General features: G+C 41.3%; 1 protein-coding gene across 1 annotated transcript in view; it reads left to right on the forward strand.

Annotated features, from left to right (window-relative positions):
• The window catches only part of LOC140992058 (gamma-aminobutyric acid receptor subunit gamma-3-like), an 86,235-nt gene that overhangs the window by 60,381 nt on the left and 1,701 nt on the right, over nucleotides 1-24,153 (forward strand). Inside the window, exons 7-8 of the mRNA XM_073462292.1 lie at nucleotides 6,743-6,895; nucleotides 21,291-21,487. Of these exons, the coding sequence (XP_073318393.1) occupies nucleotides 6,743-6,895; nucleotides 21,291-21,487 (350 nt within the window). The remainder of the gene's footprint in view (nucleotides 1-6,742; nucleotides 6,896-21,290; nucleotides 21,488-24,153) is intronic.

A 24,153-nucleotide genomic window follows, 5' to 3' on the forward strand; every position in this document is an offset into this window, starting at 1 on the left:
AAATTCTATCGTCTGTTAAACTGTAGCACCCGTTAGGAATACTGATCAAGCATCCTGTTTATATCTGATGAGAAGCTGCCATTGTGTGCTTGTTCTGATCACAAAAAAAACCAGGTGACTGATGAGCTCTCTCATCCCGAGACACATTGATGGCTTTATAAATTATATGTTTTCCTGGACTCCCGCTGTAGCGTCAAAACACAGCCAAACTAATTTTCTGCTGAGATGCTCAAAAGACAACGGCAAACCTACACATCTACCTCATGCTGTTCAAGAAAATTAGCCGTTTTCCCATTTATTACCTCGTTTTCTTTTTTCCTGTTTCACTTGCCGGAGCTCCATCTCCACACGCATGATGATTAGATCCCCGGCTAAAAATACCTATCATTAATTTACATCATGACAAACTTCGAAAGTGCTGCGTTTCTCTTCCTCTTCCTCTCTCTCTTTCTCTCTGGGTCCCTCTCTCCGCTTTATCCTTCATCCCTCATAAACACATGAGGTATGGGGCTGTTTTAATGAGGACAGAGTGGACAGATCCCCGGCCACAGCGCCACCGGGGACCTCCGCCGCAAATCCACCGTCGTTATCAATTCAGCAGCGTCCTCTTCAAAAGGCCCCAATGCGGAATCCCAAACACTTCAGTGCTTTGTTCTGCTATCCCACACAAATTCCCCCAAAAGCTTCTATTATGCCTTTTTTTTCTGTGGTTACATCGCAGAATTGCTGACGATCTTCCCTTTTTTACATGTCCACCCTAGAATTGTTTCAAATGCCTTTTTATTTGTGAAGAAACGGTCATGAAATTGCTGACAGTGCCATGCCTTGTCCTCTCATTGCACCATGGATAACAATACTGATATTCCATTTGATGTTTTCTTCTCTGCTTGATGTTATGAGAGCCTTCACACGTCCTTTGACTGTGCTCACTAACCCACAGACGACCGCAGATCATATTAAAGTCACAGCTGGAAAGCATGAGATGAAAGTATCATTGCATGTGGAAGAGACATGGACCACACATGCAGTCACTGAAAAAGCATCAAGTGACGGTACTTTAAATTCCACCATTGAACAGGACAGTGGTGAGGAAAGTAAAAGAGAAGCACTTCCTCCTCCCTCATTATCATTACTTAGGTGCGCTTGAGCAAGAGCTTTAAACCCCGAACTGGGTTTGTAGTATTCAACTGACATACACATATACTCTTGCCTGTAGTGCTATTAATCCATCTAGATTTTGATCTAGATTTTGCCTTGAGTTTTGGAGATATCGTCCATATTCTCAAATATAATGGAACTAGATGGCACTTGGTTGTGGTGATTAAAGTGCGAGCTTTCTTCCGTGTATTGATACGGTTGGCAGGTATAGTTCGGTAGAAATAAAATAGTTGGACAAGGACTGTGGATCATCTTCAGTAATCAGGTCATGATTCCTGGAAAGAGTTCTTCAAATGTATTTTTTTTGGCACTTTGAGCACCACAACCCAAGTACAATCTAGTTCCATTATATCGAGGGAGGTCCTACATCTCTGCGACCTACATCTCCAAAACACAGCAACTCACACCAAAACGATCAACGACGGATAAATAGCACTACAGGTAAGAGGAAAAATGTGTTTAATCGATGGTGAATTGTCCCTTTAAAGTAACAAACATAATGTAACAAACACATGTGCTGCAGTCACATGACGAAACATTATCACTGCAGTCAAAAAATGTAATCTGTAGGATTCACTATGGTTTGGGGTAGGGAAAGAAATAAAAAATCAGTTTGTGAAAAAGTCATGAAATTTAATATTAAGGATTTCTATATATTTAAACCAATTTTCCTTTTGACAGTTGCACTGAGTGTGGAAAGTTCATGCCCCTGTACACAAATCATCTAAATCCACATTAAATTTCTCGAATATGTCACGAACTGAGGTTGAGCCGTCTGACATTAATACCCATAAATAACCCTCCCAAATGGATAAATTAGTTCACAAAATGATGCATAAAAAAGTGTGGAAAGATTTCCAAACTTTGTAGAGGAAAAGTAAGGCACTCATATGCGTGTTATTCTCCGTGCATCACTGCAATTGTGTGTCAGTTTAGTGAAGAAGCCACAATAACAACATTTCAGCTGAGTCGTCTTGAGCTCACTCATAAAACAGCTTTTCCGAGGATTTTCCTTACAGCTTCCAAACACAGAGCAGACCTGACGGTATGTCATGACAGAGTCAGTAGACGAGTGTAGAGCGGGCAACTCGGGCTAATAAGTATTCTGCAGGAGTGTGTAAACAAGAGGGCTTTTTACTGTCCTAACAGAATGTAAACAGAGGGGATGTTTGCTACAGTGCACAGAAGTCACCACGCTGTGTGTGTATGCACAAAGCTGTAGATAGTCCATCTGGGAATGTACGTTTCTGCTGCCTCAATACAGTCATTAATGCAAGCTAAACAGTATAATCCTGCAACATTTGCAAGAATAAGTTTGCAAAATGACGCGTATCTTCCGTGCATTAAACTGTCAGCAGAAGAGTGGATGTGAACTGTGTCTATCTGTGGCTTCATCTACAACTGTGCAGTGTTTTACTGAGAGGGGCGGAAGTAGAGAATAATTCAAACTGCAATGAATTGCTTTATTTACCCCTATTGGTATATAAAATTGAGTTGTTTTTTGTTTCTTTTATTTGACCAAATGCATTGCTTGTGGAAGCCTTCTATCTCAGACATAAACGAGTTCATAAAATTAGACAGTTTAATCTTGATGAAATAGCAAAATACTCTGCTTTTATGAGCCTACTGTGATGTGATTAAGTCTTACTTTATTGTAAAGCTGCTTTGGAGAAAATTAACAAGGTTATCTGCAATAGTCCTTGTGAAATACAGTCAACATATTCTTTTTAGTACATGATCTGATTACATAGACATCCTTTATTTATGGGCCATAGTTATAAATTCCCTTTTTGCTCGTTTTTAATTGCATTTTTGTTTTGGCAGCCAAAGGATTTACAGACCTGACTTTATATGAGTGAAATGTGATTAATTGCACTATGTATCCTTTTAGCTCTGCATTAAGATAACAAGATAAGCTGCCTCAAAGCCTTCCTTAGTGCCTTAGTGTCTCTGCTAATTGTGAGAGGATGTCAGCGTGGATCTGCTCTATAAGTAAGCGTTATCCTTCACCTGCAAAATGTCTTAAATCAGCTCTGCTTGCATCACTCACTTTCTGTGGGATTTCAAGTGAAGCTGCTGGCTGCTGTTTGTATATTTCGTGGCCCCTGCAGTTCACTCGCTTACAGTGCTCTGTGGTCAGCGTTTTAATGGGGCACAGTGGGGCCTTTTCTTTTTACAGCTGCCGTTCCCTAGGCAAACATTGCGATGTTGATCCTGCAGATTGGCGAATGCTTAGGTTGAGGAGGCACCTGTGCACATACATTCACGGTACTCCAGTTATGAACATTCACGTTGAACAAAAGTGAGCTGGTTATGCATTTCCCCCATATACATGATTCATTTGATAAGTGAGTAAACTGTGGGGTCACAAAAGAAGCAGTACCTGCCTGCTTTCTCCTCTCAGAATCAGGGGCCAGATGCATAAAACTCTGTAGAGCGTCCTTTTCATCGGATTTTAAAGCTCTACGTACGCCTGATTCTATAACTCTCCTTCGTTGTGACGCACTTGCACAAGCTTCATTTACACAATTATGCATAAATGGATGAAGAAAAGATACTTGTGCCTGCTCTACCACTTATTAGACCTAGAAGAACAGAAAAAAAAGTGTAATCAACCAACTGTGTTTGATCAGCATCAGAACAGCCGTCATATATATGTATATATATATTTAGCACCCACACATGTACCTGTAAACCATCGCGGCGGTTATATCTCAATCATTAAATCAATGATTCATCTATAGAGCTCATAATGAAACATACTTTGCAAAGTGCTTTGCAATTCAGGATTAGATGAAAATATCACTAATGTAAAAGAGAATGATAAAATTATTATTATCATCAGTAATTTAAAATCAACTTCATAAATTTATCTCTGCCTGACATTTTAACTGAACAGCATGAAGACTGCAAAGTAATAACACAATCAGTGATATTGGCAAACAGTCAATCATCCAAAGCTTTACTCTCAGGTTATGTCTCTCCTTATATGTCATGTCCTCATCATCTCAGCCGGAGTTGTCTCTAGAAAAACATGTATACACCTGGTCTGAATTCACCTCACATATTTCCTTTATAATACCAGTGAATGTGTGTTAAAAGGCATTTGCTTGGTTTTTGTGTTTACACTTCGTTGAAACATCTGGCCCCAGTTGTGAGTGTAGGGTGAGCGGTTGAATGACTGCCGTTGACGTGACTGCAACAGACTTTTAAAAGCAGAGAAGTTCTCTGAAACAAATTAGGCAAAAAAAAAATCAAACTACAGAGAAAAATGGACCTGAATCAAAAAAAAAAAAAAAAACCTGTGCAGATAATTGTTACATGATCTGCTCTTGTACACATTTGCAACTGAGATAAACACTCCTCTGCACCAGTGTCACCAAGTCACCATGCTCTTTATTCACTGCACCTGGTGATTTAAATGATTATTTCAGTTCTATGTGGAGTATGAGGTGAGATTCAGCTGCGAGCGGAGGACAGAAGGTCCTTTTCAACAGATGTTTTATTCAATCTGACATCCTTTTCATGGAAGTGTGGCAGCACTTATCAAACGGCATTCATCAGTAATGTTTAAAAGTAATGCTCTTCTGAGGCGTAGAACTTTGTCAAGGTTACAGCACAATAGCTTTTGTTCACAGAGCGTTGTAGCTCAATGTCTACCTACTGCTTTCATTACTGCTCGCAATAACAAGCATCCTACTGTATTTGGACCATTAAAGAGGCAGAAGAATAACTTCTGTCACGCTCTTCATTTTTCTTGTCCTCACACTGACAGTGCCATTGTAAAGTTGCTCAAGTAAGAGGAAAGTTCCTTCCTCTGTTTTCATGGCTCCATTAAGTTTTTCTTCCCTTGCAGTTTCTCTTTTGCTCTCTATACATTTTATTCACCTCACTATTTTCCAGCTATCTCCTCCCTTTCCTGTCTCCCTCTGCCCTTGTCTTTTCCCTCTCCGTCTGTCAGCTTTCCCATTTGATCTGGATTATCATACTTTAAGCAATTATAGAGCCAATTCTAAACTATCAGGGAGGGAACTGAAGACTTCTGATGTCCAATAGGACCAATAATAACAACTTTGACAAGTTTCACTGAAGTTTATCGGCTCTTCACAGCACAGAAAGTGTCTTAATTAAAGTCACTGAAGACCTGATGTAAGCACAGCTTTAGACACTTCTGACAATCACATTAGAAAACTGGACTGAAGTCTATGTATGATGGTTTCAGTCAAACTATTTTCACAGACAGAAAATAGCTCATTTTTTGTGTGGCGTTCACCCAGGGGTCATTACCCAGCCCCTGGCTGTTTTGAAGTGCTACATGTAGGGTTGCAAAGGCATGAGATTTTCACACTGTATATAGAATTACACAATTATTATTACTATTATGATCAGTTACAATCACCCTTAATGGGATTATTTTTGATTTAACAAACGTAATAGTAGTTTAACAAAGATTAATGCCCTGATGGACATAAAACTTAATAAAAACTGTTTTTTTTTTTACAGTAGAATTCAATACGGTATATAATCAAATGCACATGATATGATAATCAACAGTTGTCATACCACGGTCTACCTTGAAATGGTCCATTACAGCCACCATAGCTATACCTACATTCTGTCCCAAACATTGTACGCAGATCTGCCTTCTTGTAAACTCTACAGACTGAAGTGCAGCCTAATCTAACACTGTTGCAGTACAATTTGGTTCTAGCCTTTGTTTTGATGACCAAGTTAAGAGCACAGCGTGATGTAGCCTCCAGCTACATATCAGACCTTTTTAATTACTCATGAGCCAGTGTGCTGCTTCAGATCCTCGGGGATGATGGTCTGTTGTTTATGGGTGGATAGAAAAGTTTAACTTACAAATTAGCAGGGTGACCTTGCAATATGATGCAACTTAATAATACAGCATTATTCTAAGCTACAAGAAGGTTATCTCAAGCAGAGCGACTTATATAATAGTCTGCAGCTTTGTGAGGCTGTATTTGTAGCTAAATGCTCATGTCAGCATGATAAGATGCTCTGAAAGACAGTGCTAACATGGTGATAATCAGCTGGTGTATCTTAGGTTAAGTGTGTGAGTATGCTAATATTTGCTGATTAAAGGTGCAGTACATGGTGGTCACTTTGAATTCATACTCCCAGCAGATAGGGCAACATATCACCAGAGAAACCGTGCTGCTAACTGTATTCTTTTTATACATCCATGACTGTAGCTACTGTTAGCTTGCTAGCTCAGTTAGCTGTGAAGCTAGCCGGAATACCCAGGGAGTGTTGGTGTTTACACCGCTAGCACAGGAGCTTTGAAAATGGTTTTTAGGCCCGGGGCTAGCTGGTTAGCATGCTAACTTAGGTAGGTATCTCTTCAATGCAATACATCGACGTCTTTGACATATCTTAAAAACTTTTATTTCTTCACATTCTGTGGCTAATTTGAGTACATTTTTGAATGTTTTAAACTAAAATTCTTACACATTTAATTTAGTATTTAATGTAGGGATATCACTTTATTGCATTCTAATTTATGTACATACGTTTTGCCTTTTTAGTGACAGTTTCTATTCTCCATTTTCTCTCTCAACAGGTGACTACGTGGTGATGACTGTCTACTTTGACCTCAGCAGACGGATGGGCTACTTCACCATCCAGACCTACATCCCCTGTATCCTGACTGTGGTCCTCTCCTGGGTCTCCTTCTGGATCAAAAGCGATGCCACACCTGCAAGGACGGCCCTAGGTACAAACCTGCACCACACATAGCTCTGCAGGGAACATTACTTCATTTCAAAAAGGCTTTTATAACTTAATCCTTCTTGGGAACAGTAAATTGTTTCTGTACTTTTTTTTTTTAATACTGCTTTTCTGTTACACCCACCAAATTGGCAGATAACCCCTATCTCTCTCATGAATGATCAGCAGAATGTCCAATGCTGATGTCCAATATATTGTTGTCCATTTGCTTTAATCGAGGTGATGGGAATACTTTCACCAGATAATATAAACCCTGCCGCTGTGTGTGTCTAACATGAGGGAAATGATTCGGATGATGTGGCAGGATTTAAAGGCTTTTTGATCATTCCCGATCAATCTGAGATTTTGACAGCTTGATAGCAAAAGCAATAATCTCTTTTTAGATTGGTAACTGCAATATTATTACTCAGTCTTTGTGCAGTAGTTATTACTGGCAAAAGCAATCATATTACAGCAATGCTTGCACATCCCTCAACATTGTTGTGGAGTGAAAGAAGGCAACAAATGAAGAAAAAGCTTTTGTTTATCTCGGTGCGTGTGCATGTGTCACACTGTGTGTCAGCATGTTTCACCGTAACTTCAGCTGAGCATTAAGCCATCTTTGAAATTTATGTCCCATCAGTGTTGCTTGTTTCCTTTTCATCCTTTATTGCAGCGTTGATCTTGTTTTTCTTTGCATGAGTTGACAATTCTTTTGAATTATTTTCCTCCCCCACTGCATGCCCACCATTAGCTCATTTGCTTTCCTGTGGATGATGATGTTGTGCTGATGGTCCTATTTAAGGTGGAATTCAAGGTAAGTGTCTCACGATTTCATGTCCATGATGAAATACTGTATAGAATGATTAAATAGATTGTTAGGGGAGTAAATGAGAAGGTTGCTGAGGAGGCAATAAACTCTGACACAGCTCCAAACCATCAAAAACACATCAGCTAAGAACATTCTAGTTCCTGAAAAAATAACCGTCCCATATGGACCCTCAACAAACAAATGTTGGCCATATATATTTACTCCTTTACATTTCTTCAGTTAGGCTTAGAAAAAAGTAATGTTTTGCTTTAAAACACCTGGTTTTGTCACCACAAACGCAGATAGAGATGTCCCCACTTGCTGTCAAAGATACCTGGTTTTTGTTGCCACAAACGGTGTGAAAATTGTCCCGAGGTTTCCTTAAACATATCCAGTATTGTTGCGTTTACAACTGTTAAAACACCGCGGTTGTCAAAAAAACCCTAAAAAACTAAAACTAAAATCTCAGAAATGCTGAAACACAGTCTTGAACAATCACTGGCTTGGTGACTGGACTGAGAATCTTAACTCACACTGACTGTGACCCAAAGAAAAGCTCAATCAATAAACCTTTCTTCCATACCTTGGGTCATCTTTTTAATTTGTGTTTTAGTGTATATAGCAGCATCCCGCTCTATTTCCTTTCCCTCTCGAAAATCAGCTGAATATGTGCTCTGTTTCAACAGCTCAGCTGGACTTTAATAGATTGACATAAATACAAGTTAAAACTTTCCACCGATTTCAAAAACAGAGCAAACCACATAATCATCCATTTAACCCAGGGTGCCTTTGATTACTGATTGAACTGTTGAAGTGGAAATGGACAACTTTTCAACTATTCCCACTCTGTGTTTCCTTGTGTTGGTTCCGCTGACACAAAGATGGCTGCCACTAACAGCCACTGTACAACTATGTGCTATGAAAAGGCAGCGTAAAAGACCTGGTTGCATTAATAAGTTGGCAGGATTTGTTACGTACTGATCTAGGCGTTCTCTATCGAGTCAATGCCCGTCCCTCCATCAGCGGGTCCTTTTTTGGGGGGGAAGATCCAACCTTTTGGTAGAAGCTAGACTTATAGGGAACCAATATATATGTGGATGGTGCCATTTTTCCACAGCCATTACACAATACTGTGCAATCAGTATTTACTTTAAGATGATAAGTTAACTGTCTATTGCTGGTTTAACTTCACCAGAGCAGCTGTGCTTTAGTGCCTTGCTCGCTGGCAGTTTGGTTTGTAATTATCTTCCACAGCTGAAATTTCTTCACTTGACCCAAGAACCCAACCTCCAGCCACCTTCAACCCCCGATGTCACTTGCATCGAGGCAGCACTCACAGCTGTGAAGTACTTTAATTCCACTCAGTCCCTCCTGCCCTTCATCAGCCTGCCAGTCAGCCAATATCACAGAAGGTCATCTGGAGCGTCTCTGTGGTAATAAAGAAGTTATAGTGGAGCTCTTTCCGTCCCTATTCCTTATCAAGCCCGAAGAAAAAACTGCACTGATAGTGAACAATAAAGTCCGTCTCATGTTATATCGAATTCAATAAGCTAGTGTTCTTACTCTAGCATGTGCTGGGCCAAATAGAGTCTTTCCACTTGTGCTGTTAATGAAAGCTAATCATACTAAGACATTGTGTTGAGTGTGCATTCTGCACGGTGTACGTTTTGTTGTTAGGTTGATGAAAGTTGACGCTGCGACGGTGGAACATCAGAGCGTTGTGAAGCAGATGAGATCAAGAGAGACGAGAACACAAAGGTTTATTTTCAGAGTGTGTTAAGAAACGTGTTTTGTAGAAGCTGCAGATTTGTGCTGAAAGACTACTGCTTTCATGCTCTCTACCTAAAGCTGATCAGTTAGATTTTTTTTATCTACCAAACACCTCGTAGCTAGTGGATGAAGATATATTGGAGAGGGTTTACTTCGTATTAATATGGCTGGGCTGTAACAGATTTTCTTTTTTAACACTAGGAAATATTTACGCTCATTACATCACAGTTATAGCCGCTGCTATCTCTCCCAGCTTTCACCTTCCTACTGTGGCTGTTATTTAATGTGTTATCACACTGCTCCCAATGTGTGTGTGTGCCCATCTGTCTCTCCATCACTCCGTCAACCTGTCTGTCTGCCTGGCGCAGACAGCAACCAAAGGCAGTCAAGGCTTACAGTATGTGGGTGGCGGTGTGATACATTACCAAAGGCAGTGAAAGGCTTGTGATCATCCTCAGACAACAGGTAGCGCAGAGAAGCAAGCTGTCCCTGTCCTGATAAACATCCACATCCGGCTCAATAATAGAAAGTCATTTAGCCTTTCTTCTCCAGTGCATCGCCCCTGTTTTCAGCGCAGCCTGAAACTTGATCCCAGGGCTGAAAGGGGTGAGGAGAGATAAGAGGAAGAAAAACTGGGCACAAGAGAGGGAGTGTAAAGCAAAGTGAAGGCCTCTGGCACGCAGAAATGTCAGGAGGAGGGAGGAGGATCAGTCAGATCGCCGTGAGGTTGAAGTCCAAGAAAAAGGCAGGTGATGCCACTGCCCCCCACCCCACCTCACCCCTCGAGCCTTGACAAGCTGCTAACATGTTCCAGGTGGTATTTCCAAAGAGCTGTCACTCACCCACTACTCTTTCAGTAGCAGGATGTTTGGAAAAGCAGCAAGGTTGAAGTGAGAGAGCTGAGCTCAGGTTGGTTCCCTTTAGACCTCGATCTCGTAACACTGATGGATCTTGACAGAGATACGGGGGGCTGTTGATGGGAATTAAACCCACCCGAAGGCACAAGTCGAGAATGTAGAGCTGGAGAGGGTAAAAGGGGATCGTTGCACTGCAGTTAGTCAAATATTGGAGTCACACAAGTTCACTTAAAGGACCAGTTCATCTAAATTTAGCAATGCTGATATTTTTGAGGTGATAAATAACCTCCTGTGACATCACTCAGACAGCGTTGTTTGGGTTTGAGGAGCTCATCATCTCTGCGACAAGGAAGACAAATGTGTGGAAGAAAAGAGGGTGATATCTCACAGATCTTTCACCAAATAATCATCCATCAAAATCATTAGTTGACACTGCATCGTTGTAGATTAATTGTTCATCTGAGATTTTGGCAGTAATGAGTGACATCCTAATGCATCATAGTAAGCTTTTCAGAGTTTTTTGGGATGACCTTCTAAAAACAGCTGCTAGTTGTCGAACAAATATTTAACTCTCATTTTCTACGTTATGCAATCTTAAAAAAATGGAATTTAGGTATGTAGAGAAGGAAAGACTCAGCTATCCCTGCAAGAAAGCAGTCGTGTTACTGCAGTCAGACAGTATCTCCAGCTCGGTCCAATCAGATCGCAGCTCGTTTATACGATACAAGGCATATCATGAGCAAAACAAGCAGTCATTTGTAATTGCCCTCCACTTTACCCTATGCAGACATTTTGGCTGCTGGACGTCACACTAATTTATTTTTACAGCCAACTTAAAACAGCACAGGGCTGCTTGAACATAAAATTGTTTTTTGGGGCATTTGCGGAAACAAACCTTTTTGTTGTTTTTCTTGGGAGGGCAGTCAGTTTGTACTGGAACTATTTTAAACCAGAGAAAATGCTCCAATCCCCAAACAACACCCTGTTTGCTGAGTATTTATTCCTCTCAAATATTGGGCCCTGGCTAGCAGCGAGCACTGGCAACAAAAGAAGCTTATTTCTCCTGGTAGGGGTGTGGTGGGGGAAAAAAGAGGCAAAATTCAAACACCCGAGGTTTCCCTGCGAGAGCCGTCATTCACACAAACGCTTGTCAATTGTGATATGTCAGCTTTGGTGTAAGAGCTGACAACGTTCCTCCTGGGAACTCTACAAAGAAGGCGGAGAGTTAAAGATAGGTGATAGTAGAGAGACATCAGTCCTTCAAACTGTGCTGCGAGGCGATGGAGGGATTTAAATTGGATGCTGTGTTCACTCACTATATGAACAGTAGATTGTATTTTTTTTTTTTTTTACACCAGATAGGGTCAAATGGGAGTGGTCACTACTTCCACACAAGGCCATGGATGTGTCCATGCAATCAGTGAGTACATAGAGTGTAATTGCAGCATCAAAACAAGGAGGTTTGTTGCTCCATCATGATCTATAGATATCAAGCAGACAGTCAGATAATACATGGCTGACTTAATAGGGGAGAGCAGGCTGGTTGCATACGAGACTCGAGTAGAGCCTTCTGACTGATTACATGCATGGGAGATGTGGCTTTAGGTCACGGCCTCTACATTGTGCATGAAGCACCTTTAATCAGATTAGATTGAAGTTGCCATGTGTAGCATTTTAACCTCAATCATTCGCACATTAATTGGAAAACATCAGCATAATTACCATAAACAAACAAGCTTTCGCGGAGGAGACTGTCAGCTCGCTTGTACACTGCGTTTTAGTTTGTGTTGACGTGGTGGAAAATCTGCAGCTCAAAACAACAGCGCCTTCGCTTTTGCAAATAATACACACTTTTATTCCACTTCAACTGTTCTCGCTGCATAATTTCAACTACACATTAGCCTACTTTGTCAGAACATGTACAGTATATTCACTGTTATTTTGGGAGCTGCTGTGATCACTGATGGCACTCTGGGTTAATGGGACGGAAGGTCTCAAAGCTAAAATTCATTTATCTTTTATGCAACATCACTATTTTATCCATGTTTGCTGTTTGCATGGTTAAATTAAAAATTGCATAGAATGTAGATACAGACACTATTAAGAAATGTTATTTGGTACATTGTACTACGATGCAAGCTCGACATAGCCAGCCTTTCTTTGCGTGAGCTGGCTCTACCTAACTCAGTTAGAGATGACGGGTATCATGACGGTGGTTATCAACTTGCTCTGTTAACTCAGGCTTTCTTCTTCAGGCTCTGTGCGCCATTTGGTTTGTTAATTGGCTCTTTTTCCACACAAAATGTTAGGATCCGGGGTGTGCATCTCGCCCTTAAAAGACAATCTGAAAATACATTAAAATAAGATATTTCTATAAAAGTGGCAGTTCCCTAGTCATTTATTCAGCAAATCTGATATACTTCAGTATTTTTGTAAACTTTTTGTAAACTCAATACAGCAGATTTAAATATTAAATTGCATTTAGGTCAAACAGACATATTGAAGGATCTGTGGAAATCACTTAATTTTTCAGCCAAATCAAAATGAACTTTAAAACAGACTTAAGCAAATCATGCTGAAACTCTTCACAGAACCTTACATAACTTGTAGTCCACAAAACATTTTTACAGCAAAACAGTGTTTCAGCATTCTCCTAAACAACTGAAGTAGATTTAAAGTAGACTAAAAATGTAAAATAACAACAGAGAAAAAGGCATAAACTGTCTCCATACAGCTTTTTTCTGTGGAGCTCCAGAAATGTTTGTGAAGCTCAACAAAACCTTTCAACCTTTAACGCTGTGTGTCCGCAAGATGCACATTGTCTACTTAAACGTGTGGTTAAAAAGCAAGCATGTCTCCGGTGTAATCCAAAAATGTTATAGAGGAAAACAGCAAATATTCTCCTTTGAGAATTTTTGCAGAAGATGAATTTACTAAACCTAAACATAATTTATTAATAATTTCAGTTTGAGCCAGGTAGCCAGGCTATTTATGTGGGAAAAAGACTGCTTCATCCATTAAAGTTACAAATTGCAGCTTAACTATTGACTAACCAAATATTCAGTGTCCTATCTTATCAGCTGATATAAAAAACACTGGTCTTTACGGATTAAATCTATCGTCATTATAAAACCCATGCAGTCGTGTGACCCGGCCACTGATCCTTAACTGGTACTCCTCAGTACTATTTATAGACGCTGTATGCGCACGAGCTGTGGGCTGTTCCACCTGGTTTTACCTCTGGACACACAACAAAAGTCACCATCTGATATTTGTTAACATGCTGTGGAAAAACCCCATCACCACTACACATGTATGACCCTATAATATTTTGTGAGTTTACTTGCATTTAAAAAACAAAGAGTCGGTTCTTTCTTCTTGCTGTGATCACACCATCAACATTATGTCACACACTGAGAATGTCAAAGCATATTTGCTTTACGCAGGCATATGTACTGGAGCTTCTCTCACTTCTATGTGAAGGCTTGTTTTCTGTAGATGTGAGACTTGGTGTTGTTGAGATCGCCTGCACAGACAGGAATCACCCGGTTGCTATGGCATCATGTAGCAACAATTCCCTCAGAATGAATTAAAGTGTACAAAGAAAACTCGTGACCTTGATTTGAAATAGCAGCCCAAACTGTGAGCAGCCGGTGGGTAGCTTGTGATAAAAAAAACAACAAAGAAAAACAGTAGTGTCCCTGCGCTTGCTGTTTTATACAGATCACACAGTATACAGTGCACTGGGATCTGAACAGATACTTCGGTTTAAGGTATTAGAAGCGGAGAGTTGTTCATTTACCTAGTTTAGCGCTTAAATCTAATGAGCGGGAGAAAAGAGAAAGTCTAGACGAGCACTAGACCAGAGGAGGTAGCTTGAAATAGATGGGAGCAACTCGTCTCTATGGAAACCACAGGCGAAAACAGTGGCACACTCTGCCATGAAAGACATGTGGGAGATGAGGATGAAAGAGACGGAGAAGAGAGAGGGGGAGAGAAAGGGATGGAGAGGAGGGGTGAGACGCGGCATGAGGAGAAAGAGGGAAGGATGAGAGGGGGAGACGGCGAGCTTACGAGAATGATGTGTGTGTCACAGCAGTAGATATCGATGCCCCCAGTGGGCATTAATGTCACTGGGTTCATCTCTCTTTGAAAGAATTGATTTCATTTCACCAGGCGAACACAATATTCTTCTTTAAGAAGCCGTGGGGAGTAATTTCTCAAACAATGGCACTGATGACACAATGAGACACATTTAAAAGTTATTTCCAATTAGAATAGTTATTTACCAGTGTGACAGGTATTCATTAGTGCTTTCACAATTTGACAACTATTTTAGAAAAGGTCAGTTACCTCTTAAAGCGACTAACTCACCATTAGCAGCAATCATTTACAAGTAGCTGACAAGTGATTGGCAGTACTCTCTCAACCTGGCTATTAGACATTTTCATTTAAATGTGAGTTTTCACTATTGTGCAAAAGCCTCATTTATCACTGTCAATTAAAGACAAGTGCACTGATAAGGGCTTTACCACTGCAGAGGCTGACTAATGACCAGACATGGGTCAGGACATAACCTGAGAAGTCTACAAAAAGTGTCCATCACGCACTCAAATCGAGGGCAACTGCTAGGAAAGAAAAACGATGAAAAGTTGCACGATATATATATATATATATATATATATATATATATATATATATATATATATATATATATATATATATATATGCAAATGCTCATGGAGCAGCCATTTACCAAGTTTCATATTTGTTCTCGTCTAGCATAAAGGGATTACATTTAATTGCATTTCATTGTACAACCAACTATTTTCCTTTTTTATGTCATAAAATCTGAAAAAGTTTGTCACAATTTGGACACATTCTTAGTCTATCACTTATTTTTCCAGAAACATTCCCGTTTTCTCTTTTAAAGGTCCCATATTATGAAAAACACGTTTTCTCTGGTCTCTACATATATAAACTGGTCCTCCCTGAGCATACCAACTCCTAGAATGAGGAAAGCAAACGAGTCCTGCATGGTCTCTGCAGCCCACCCGCTGGTAAAACGGGGCTCCTACAGGCTGTTCAGATTCAGCTCCTTTCGTTACGTAACGACAGGAGTGATTTGCATAGGCCGGCCTCCTCTGCGCGAAAACACTCCCCACTCTCCCCGGAGATATCCGAGAGGGGGGCGTTCATCCCCGAGGTGAAGTTCGGTGTGTCCAGTGGTTAGCTAGCAGTGTTTCGCAATGTCATCGCTCAGAGCTAGACGGGCAAATTGCTCTGTTGTTGGTTGTAAAAATCAACATCAGTGCCTATATTCTGTCCCAGCTACAGATGAACAGAAGAGACAGTGGTTGCGTTTCATTTTTAACAACAAGTCTGTATTTTTCTGAGCCTCTCCTTCTGGGTCCGATTCTGGGTCAAACTGGTATGGTTGAACGACAGCATCTCGGCGAGCCATAGCGATACATCCACGTAAACATTAGCGCATGCTACCGCTAGCGTAAGCGGCATCCTCTCCCTGAGAGGGGCGTGTAGCAGGCAAGGCAGGCGCTGACAGATGGAGCTCATTAGCATTAAAGGTGCAGGCACAGAAACAGCCTGCTCTCAGTAGAGCTCACTTGAGTGACTTTTAGACAGCTGAAATTCAGGACCACGGATGGGTTTGGGTCAGTACATTTCGAATACAGTGTTGTTGGACCTCTGACAGCTGTGTGAAATTGATGAAAAACAGTATAATATGGGAACTTTAAATTAGTTGATATTGTTGTCAAGAGAAACTATTTTGGTGCTGAACTTGTCACTGATGAATAAATGCGTGTCTATTCATTTCATCGCTGCTTTTGTAACTTTCTCAGTGCAGTTATCTGTTAGAGTTGGCCTTTTTATTGATCATTTAGAGAAGCAGTAGAGTTACAGGACAGTAGACTTAAGTATGTCATGTTTACAGCCTCTATTGTGCATGAATTTGACTGTTAAGTCACAGTCCTCTGGAGCATTTTGTTATTTTTTTCATATGTTATGTTTGTTTCGTTTTGAAAAAACAAAACAAAAAACATTTAAATAGGCTCCTCTAAAGAGCATTCTATGACATCATTCTATGATGTCATAGAATATTTCCTTTGATGCATCACATTCTATGACATCAAATAAATATGTTATAGAATGCTCTTTAGAAGAGCCTAAATACATTTACAATAAATTCACTGGATATTTTTTAGCCAGAAGAGAGGCCAGATAAAAACAGATTGTTGTTGTCCAACCAAAGAGAAGACACATGGGGAACCAGAACACCAGGAACACAATGATGGTTACTGACAGAAGTAACAGCAAGCAGAGGAGAGACAGTACTGAGCAGCAAGTGTCCCAGGACGAGTCAAATTTGAAACACAATAAGGGGAAAGACTGTACTGATCTGACAAAGGAGATCTTTGAACTCAAAGCCCAGCTAAAAGGGTTCCAGGACGAGTCAAAATTATCCCAGACCAAGCTAAAAATGTGTCGGGACGAGCTGGAATTATGCCAGACCAAACTGAAAGTGTCCAATGATGAGTTGAAATTATGCCAGACTAAGCTAGAGGTGTCCCAGGATGAACTGAAAGTCTCCCAGGGCGAGCTGAAAGTGTCTCAGGACAGGCTTAAATTGTCCCAGGACGACCAGAAATTATCCCAGACCAAGCTAAAACTGTCCCAGGACGAGCTGGAATTATGCCAGACCAAGCTACAAGGGATCCAAGCCAAGCTAAAAAGGATCCAGGACAGGGTGAAAGTCTCCCAGGACGAGCTGAAAGTCTCCGAGGCTGAGCAAAAAGTGTTCCAGGACGAACTGAAAGTGTTCCAGGCCGAGCTAAACGTGTGTCGTTGCAAAATGGAAACTGATGAGCAAAAGTTAAATAAGATCGACCTGTGTCCAACTCAAAGTTTGTTAAAAGACACAACTGCTGAAGCTAAGGCTTGGATGGAGGCCAATATAAAGGAAAATTCATACCTCCACCTGTCTGAGGACATCAAGAGGCTAATGGAAAGTCCGTATCTCAAGCTCGCTGAGGCCAATATAAAGGAAAATTCATACCTCCACCTGTCTGAGGACATTAAGAGGCTAACGGAAAGTCCGTATCTCAAGCTCGCTGAGGCCAACGACACGACTCCACAGAAGAAAGAAGAGGAGCTGATTGAACTCGAGCCCATGAGAAAGGAAGTGTTGGAGAAAAAAAAAAGGAGATTCTGGTTGTTCAGGAGGAAGGACTCCACTTTACTCATGACTTGATTCAGCTAGCCATCCTTCCATCTGTCCAGCTGTCCGTCCGTTCTCTGTCCAGCTGTTCACCGTCTGCTCTGGTTTTGTCCCATAGCACAAAAATGAAGAGAGAAGTCTGTCTGTCATGCAATCAGTCTGTCTGTCGTGCCGTCATTCTGTAGCCGTCCGTCTGTCCTTCCTTCCTTCCTTGTCTGCATGGGTTTCCTCCAGGTGCTCTGGTTTGTCCCACAGTACATATAGAAGAAATAAAGTCCATCTGTCATGCCGTCCACGTCCGTCCGTCCGTCCGTCCGTCCGTCCATCCTTGTCTGCATGGGTTTCCTCCAGGAGCTCTGGTTCGTCCCACAGTACAAATAGAAGAAAAAAGTCCGTCTGTAGTCGTCTGTAGCCGTCTGTCCATCCTTCATCCTTCCCTCCTTGTCTGTGTGGGTTTCCTCCAGGTGCTCTGGTTTGTCCCACAGTACATATAGAAGAAAAAGTCTATCCGTCCATCCTTTCTTGTGTGCGTGGGTTTCCTCCAGGTGCTCTGGTTTGTCCTACAGTACATATAGAAGAAAAAAGTCCATCTGTCATGCCATCCGCCCGTAGTTGTCTGTCCATCCGTAGTTGTCTGTAGCCGCCTGTCCGTCCGTCCTTCATCCTTCCCTCCTTGTCTGCTTGGGTTTCCTCCAGGTGTTCTGGTTTGTCCCACAGTACATATAGAAGAAAAAGTCTATCCGTCCATTCTTTCTTGTCTGCTTGGGTTTCCTCCAGGTGCTCTGGTTTGTCCCACAGTATATAGAAGAAAAAAGTCCAACTGTCATGCCGTCCGCGTCCGTCCGTAGTCGTCTGTAGCCGTCTGTCCGTCCTTCCACCCGTGTCTGTGTGGGTTTCCTCCAGGTGCTCTGGTTCGTCCTACAGTACATATAGAAGAAAAAAGTCCATCTGTCATGCTGTCCGCGTCCATCCATAGTCGTCTGTAGCTGTCTGGCCGTCCATCCGGCCTTCATCCTTCCCTCCTTGTCTGTGTGGGTTTCCTCCAGGTGCTTTGGTTTGTCCCACAGTACATATTGAAGAAAAAGGTCTATCCGTCCATCCTTTCTTGTCTGCTTGGGTTTCCTCCAGGTGCTCTGGTTTGTCCCACAGTATATAGAAGAAAAAAGTCCAACTGTCATGCCGTCCGCCCGTAGCCATCCGTCTGTCCTTCCATCCTTGTCTGTGTGGGTTTCCTCCAGGTGCTCTGGTTCGTCCTACAGTACATATAGAAGAAAAAGGTCCATCTGTCATGCCGTCTGCGTCCGTCCGTAGTTGTCTGTAGCCGTCCATCCATCCTTCCCTCCTTGTCTGTGTGGGTTTCCTCCAGGTGCTCTGGTTTGTCCCACAGTACATATAGAAGAAAAAGGTCTATCCGTCCATCCTTTCTTGTCTGCGTGGATTTCCTCTGGGTGCTCTGGTTTTTCCCTGCAGGTAAAGGACAAAAAATGAAAAACAATTAAATCAATCACTAAAGACTAAATAAAATCAACAATTATCAGCTATGCTGCTTGTTGTTGATAGCCGGTAATGTTAGCTAACAATCCTCTCTATGAGTTCTGATGATGCTCTGACCATTTCAGATTGATTTACTAGTGCACCCATATTTACTGTATAACTAAACAATGAGCTGGCTAATGGGTACGTCTAAAAATTAACCCATATTTGTATTTAGTTAACTCCATGTTGGCTGCTAGCATACATAAAACACCTGAGGTGGACTGGGGAACAAGATATGAACTTTTGCGAAATGTAAAAAGATTGTGTCTCCGTCGTTTCATGAAAAAGATTTGTTGCATTTGTGGCAAAGAGCATTGTCCACACTGACGCTAGTGAAGTTTAACCAGATTTTTCAGCATTCCCTCTATGTCCCTAACCAGAGAGCACAATTAAGTGGCGTGTCCCCTCAGAGTTGTTGTTGTTTGTGATATGTGAGGAGAGGAAATAGAAAGAAGTAGATTGCTGCTCAGTGCACTAATATTACATCTCCATGTTGCTTCTTAAACCAGCTCAGTTTGGCGAACCCAAGACACTCGGTTAAATTTGTGGCGGCAGTATGTCTTTTCTTGCAGGCTGCTGTTTCTCTGTCATGCCATTCTTAAACACAGTTTTCTTAGCTAAGCTTCCTTGGCTAGTCGGCCAACGTTGTTTTATGCATATAAGGCTGAACAAAGCTAAATTACGTACATGTGGTGCGGAGACGAGGACGCTTTTAAACCTAGCACAGGGATGTATGTTGGTGGTAATGGGAGATAGTTTCCTCTGCAGGGTGAGACAGCTGGAGATTCATGTCAGAGCAACGGTGGGAAACAGCGGCGGCTACAGTGGTGAGCTAATACGCAACTGCTGCCTTACGACAACGCTGAGGGGACACGATGCCTCAAATTCATAAACAACACTGTCATCGTCCATCACGATGTTTCACTGTAGACATCGTCATATGCCAATTCGGCAGACATCGCCCAACCCTAATAATGATAATAACAGTCACACAACTTTTTTCTTATATGTTTGAAGAAATTATATGGGATCATTCCTTGAAGGTGATTTTATACTGGAAAAAAACAAAACAGTAAGACTAAGGTTACTGGATGAGAAATGGCTGCCTTCAATTTATTAGTTGAAGTCACATATAAACATAGCACAAAAAGTAAGGAAATTTGTGTTTGGTAGATTATCTCTTTGTTGTAACAATGCTTCTTGGCAATAAATCTTATACTGTTGGAAAGACTGTTTATTTCCCTTTTAAATGGTGCCACACTTGTAAGGAACATGTATTTGTGGGATGAGCAGCAGAGCTGAGTATGTGAAGTTGCGCCCATGAAAAATTTGCCAAATCTTCTCTGCCAAACGGCTTATTCTGCTATATGACTCTTGTTTGGTGTTGTTTGGTGGATTGGATGATTGAAGTCTGAAGAAACAAGACATATTGGCAATTTAACAATTTAATAATTTAACAAACAGGAGCCTCGGTAGTGTGTGGAAGAACCATACACAGCCACAACAGCCTAGCACCTCTTCCTCATGCTTGTTGACTTATTACAAGACTAACAATATTACCAGAAAATAATGATTTCACTTATACATTTTTTATAAAGTCTAATTTAGATCTACGTCAAAAGTTTCCACTGTGGCTGAGATAGTTCAATTTCACTGAATCATGGCCATCACAGATATACAGGAATATAAGGCCAGCTTTCAACCCCATGCTTGCTGAATTATAACTGCACTGATCGAGCCACTTCAGAGACATGTCATGTTCGAGTCATGAGGACGTGTCAGGATTAGCCTCATAATTCTGATGTGGCTCCATTGTATTATAGAGGTTCCTAACCTTGGGTTCTGACATATAATGTTATCACATTTGAGATTGAGAGGAAAAGAAATGAAGGGAACCAAAAATCGGAATTATTTAATCATTTTATGATCATTAACTGTTCTGCTTCACCGCACTCAAAACAAATCTCCACTGCAGCAGAAGACAGGCTTGATGCAAGATTGGGGACATCTACCCAGAATACCCCATATGCATTATTAATGGTGACTAATAAACCTCTGCCCACATGTTATATAATCACTGACTTCCACATGGGTCACCCCAATGCCAACCAGCTATTCATCACACTGTCACAGTGAATTCTCTTTGCAAAGTGTTGCTGTAGCCTTCCTCACACTTGCATTACCTTCCCAGGTATCACCACAGTGTTGACCATGACCACCCTGAGCACAGTGGCCAGGAACTCGCTACCTAGAGTGTCCTACGTGACGGCCATGGACCTGTTTGTCACCGTCTGCTTTCTATTCGTCTTCGCTGCCATGATTGAGTATGCCATGCTCAACTACTACTCCTACAGTGTACGCAGACCTCCTCCCAAGACGCGGAGAATGGTAAGCCTGTGGTGAATGTGTGAGTAATAGGCAGGTGCTGTGTTTAAGCTCTGCATTTATCTGTTTCTATAAGTTAACATCCACTTCAACAAAGGTTTTTCTTTGAGCACAGCTGCACAAACCAAAGCCTGTAAAGTGTGCATTTTTCATCTGTATTGTTTATATAATACTCTAAGTAGGGCATCAACATGAATAGATTACTGATTGGGTCTCTGTTTGAAGTGAATGTTAACATTGAATGTAGAAATGTAATCAACCGATTACAAAGAGAGCACAAAAGGACACCAGACACAAAAACAACCACAGCGAGACTCAAAACATAGACTCAAAACAGCCACATAGAGACTCAAAACAGCCACATAGAGACTCAAAGCAGCCACAAAGAGACTCAAAACAAGCACATAGACTCAAAACGACCACATAGAGATTCAAAACAGACACACAGAGACTCAAAACAGACACACAGAGACTCAAAGCAGCCACAAAGACACTCAAAGCAGCCACATAGAAACTCAAAGCAGCCACAAAGACACTCAAAGCAGCCACATAGAAACTCAAATCGACCACACAGAGATTAAAAATGACCGCAGAGACTCAAATCAACAAGTAGTCTTTCAGTCGACATGTCTTGCTCTTCTGCAAGAGGGCTTGTGGGCCCTTTTTATGTCAGAGAACCATTATCATATAATCCATCCATGCAGCTGTACAGATGATGTTTTGACACATAGAGACTCAAAACGACCACGTAGAGACTCAAAACGACCACATAGAGACTCAAAACGACCACAGAGAGACTCAAATCAACAAGTAGTCTTTCAGTCGACATGTCTTGCTCCTGTGCAAGAGGGCTTGTGGGCCCTTTTTATGTCAGAGAACCATTATCATATAATCCATCCATGCAGCTGTACAGATGATGATTTGAAATTGGCATGTAAAATAGGGTCAAGCAAAATAAAAAATACCTTGTAGAAAAAATATCTCTTTAGCTGAAGGACACTAGGTTCAGGGGTGCCATAGCAATGTTGGGGACCTTAAGACCCCCAATCTTGTGCCACCTGATGAACACTTTTCTGTTTGTACCTGAGAATCTCCTCATGGTTTAAGTTGAAAGTCTTGGTGTCATATGATGTTCTTATTGTTTGCTGTGAAGATGAAATAACGCAGAAAAAAGTGTTTGAACGTTGGTTATTGGTGCCTTCAGTCTAATAATATCAGCCTTCAGAAACTCATATAGATTGAATCCATAGGGAGCCAGCCTGTATATACACAATGCACAATGTCTTCCCAAGGGCCTGACATGTGTGTCTATATGGGCATATATGCAGCTGAAAACATTTCTTTTCTAGCAATCGCTCCGGTGCGAGAGCCTAATGCTCTGTGTGGGCGTTCTCAAGGCTGCACCTGCCGCGAACACTTTAATGGCGGCAGCGCACATGTACTAAGACTGAGTCAGCCACCGCTGCTGTCATTTCCCACTCTCCAGATCCCCTCCCTCTTCATTATTTCCTCCCAGTGTAGATGAGTTCTGCTGAATGTGTCTCAGGGCGAAAAAGGACCGTCATCTTGGGCTGAACAATTAAGTTGTGTTACATTCAGTCCCCTCCTCTGCATTTCTTGCTCTCTGCTGTATTTTGGCCTCGTCTGTCTGCAGGGAAGCCTCATATCCCCCCCATCCATGTGGCCCCTTTGTGCCACCCACTCAGTCAATTCTCTTACTCCACAAGGCACATCTAACTCTCTTTCTCTCCCCCTCTTGCCTCCCACTCTTCCTTTCAGAGCGGAGTAGAGGACTGGAAGAATGTGTGATTTTTACCCCAATTAGGTTGTCCCACACGATTTTATAAACATCAGGGAGGAAGTCACATAATGAATTTTCTCAGGAGGTACTTCTTCAGCATTCAAGTCTAAAATAATTTAGGATGTAGCTGCATTATATGGCTATAAAGAGGTTGAAAATAACAATGTTTCTTGTTATTATGTTTGTACGTTTTGTTATATCTACTTTTACTTTGAATGAAATATGTGCAAACACGAGTACTGAAGATCATTTAATCCAAAAATCTAAGAACTTTTTTTAAAAAAAAAAACAGACATGCTGTTCAAAATCGATTCATGAATGCTTTTCACATCACTGGGCATATTCTGTTGTTTGGTAGTGTATTTTGGTATTCCAACTTATAACTGAACAAATGCAGAGAGTAAATCAATAGTGGAGTTTGAAGAATAAAACATCAATAAATACATTGTGTCTAGGACAACTTTGCACCAGTGATCAATTACGTAGAGTGTAATCCACTTGAAGTGGCACAGTGTCTCCACTACAGCTCCATTGGACCAGAATAAAAGAAGCAAAAAGGCATTTAGCATTTTAAGAAAGGCGTGCTGACACACTGCTGAACATCCAGAAACTTTTCTTGCTTTTGACTCTTTACTTCCGTATAGCTACATCGGTTTCAAAGAGTAACGGTTCTTTTGTATGAGTAATCCTCAACAGAACAACTTCTGCACAGCAGTCATCCCTGATAATATTCACTAGTAATGGTTGCTACACCTGTAAGGTGCACATATGCAGATTTATCGCTCTGAATCCTTGGTATATTTTGAAACAGTGGGTCCTTGATTTTGATGTACGAAGACAAAAAGCACACTTCAAGCCACCCTCAATT

Source organism: Pagrus major, chromosome 24 (assembly GCF_040436345.1).
Source record: "Pagrus major chromosome 24, Pma_NU_1.0".
NCBI classification, from domain to species: Eukaryota; Metazoa; Chordata; class Actinopteri; order Spariformes; family Sparidae; genus Pagrus; species Pagrus major.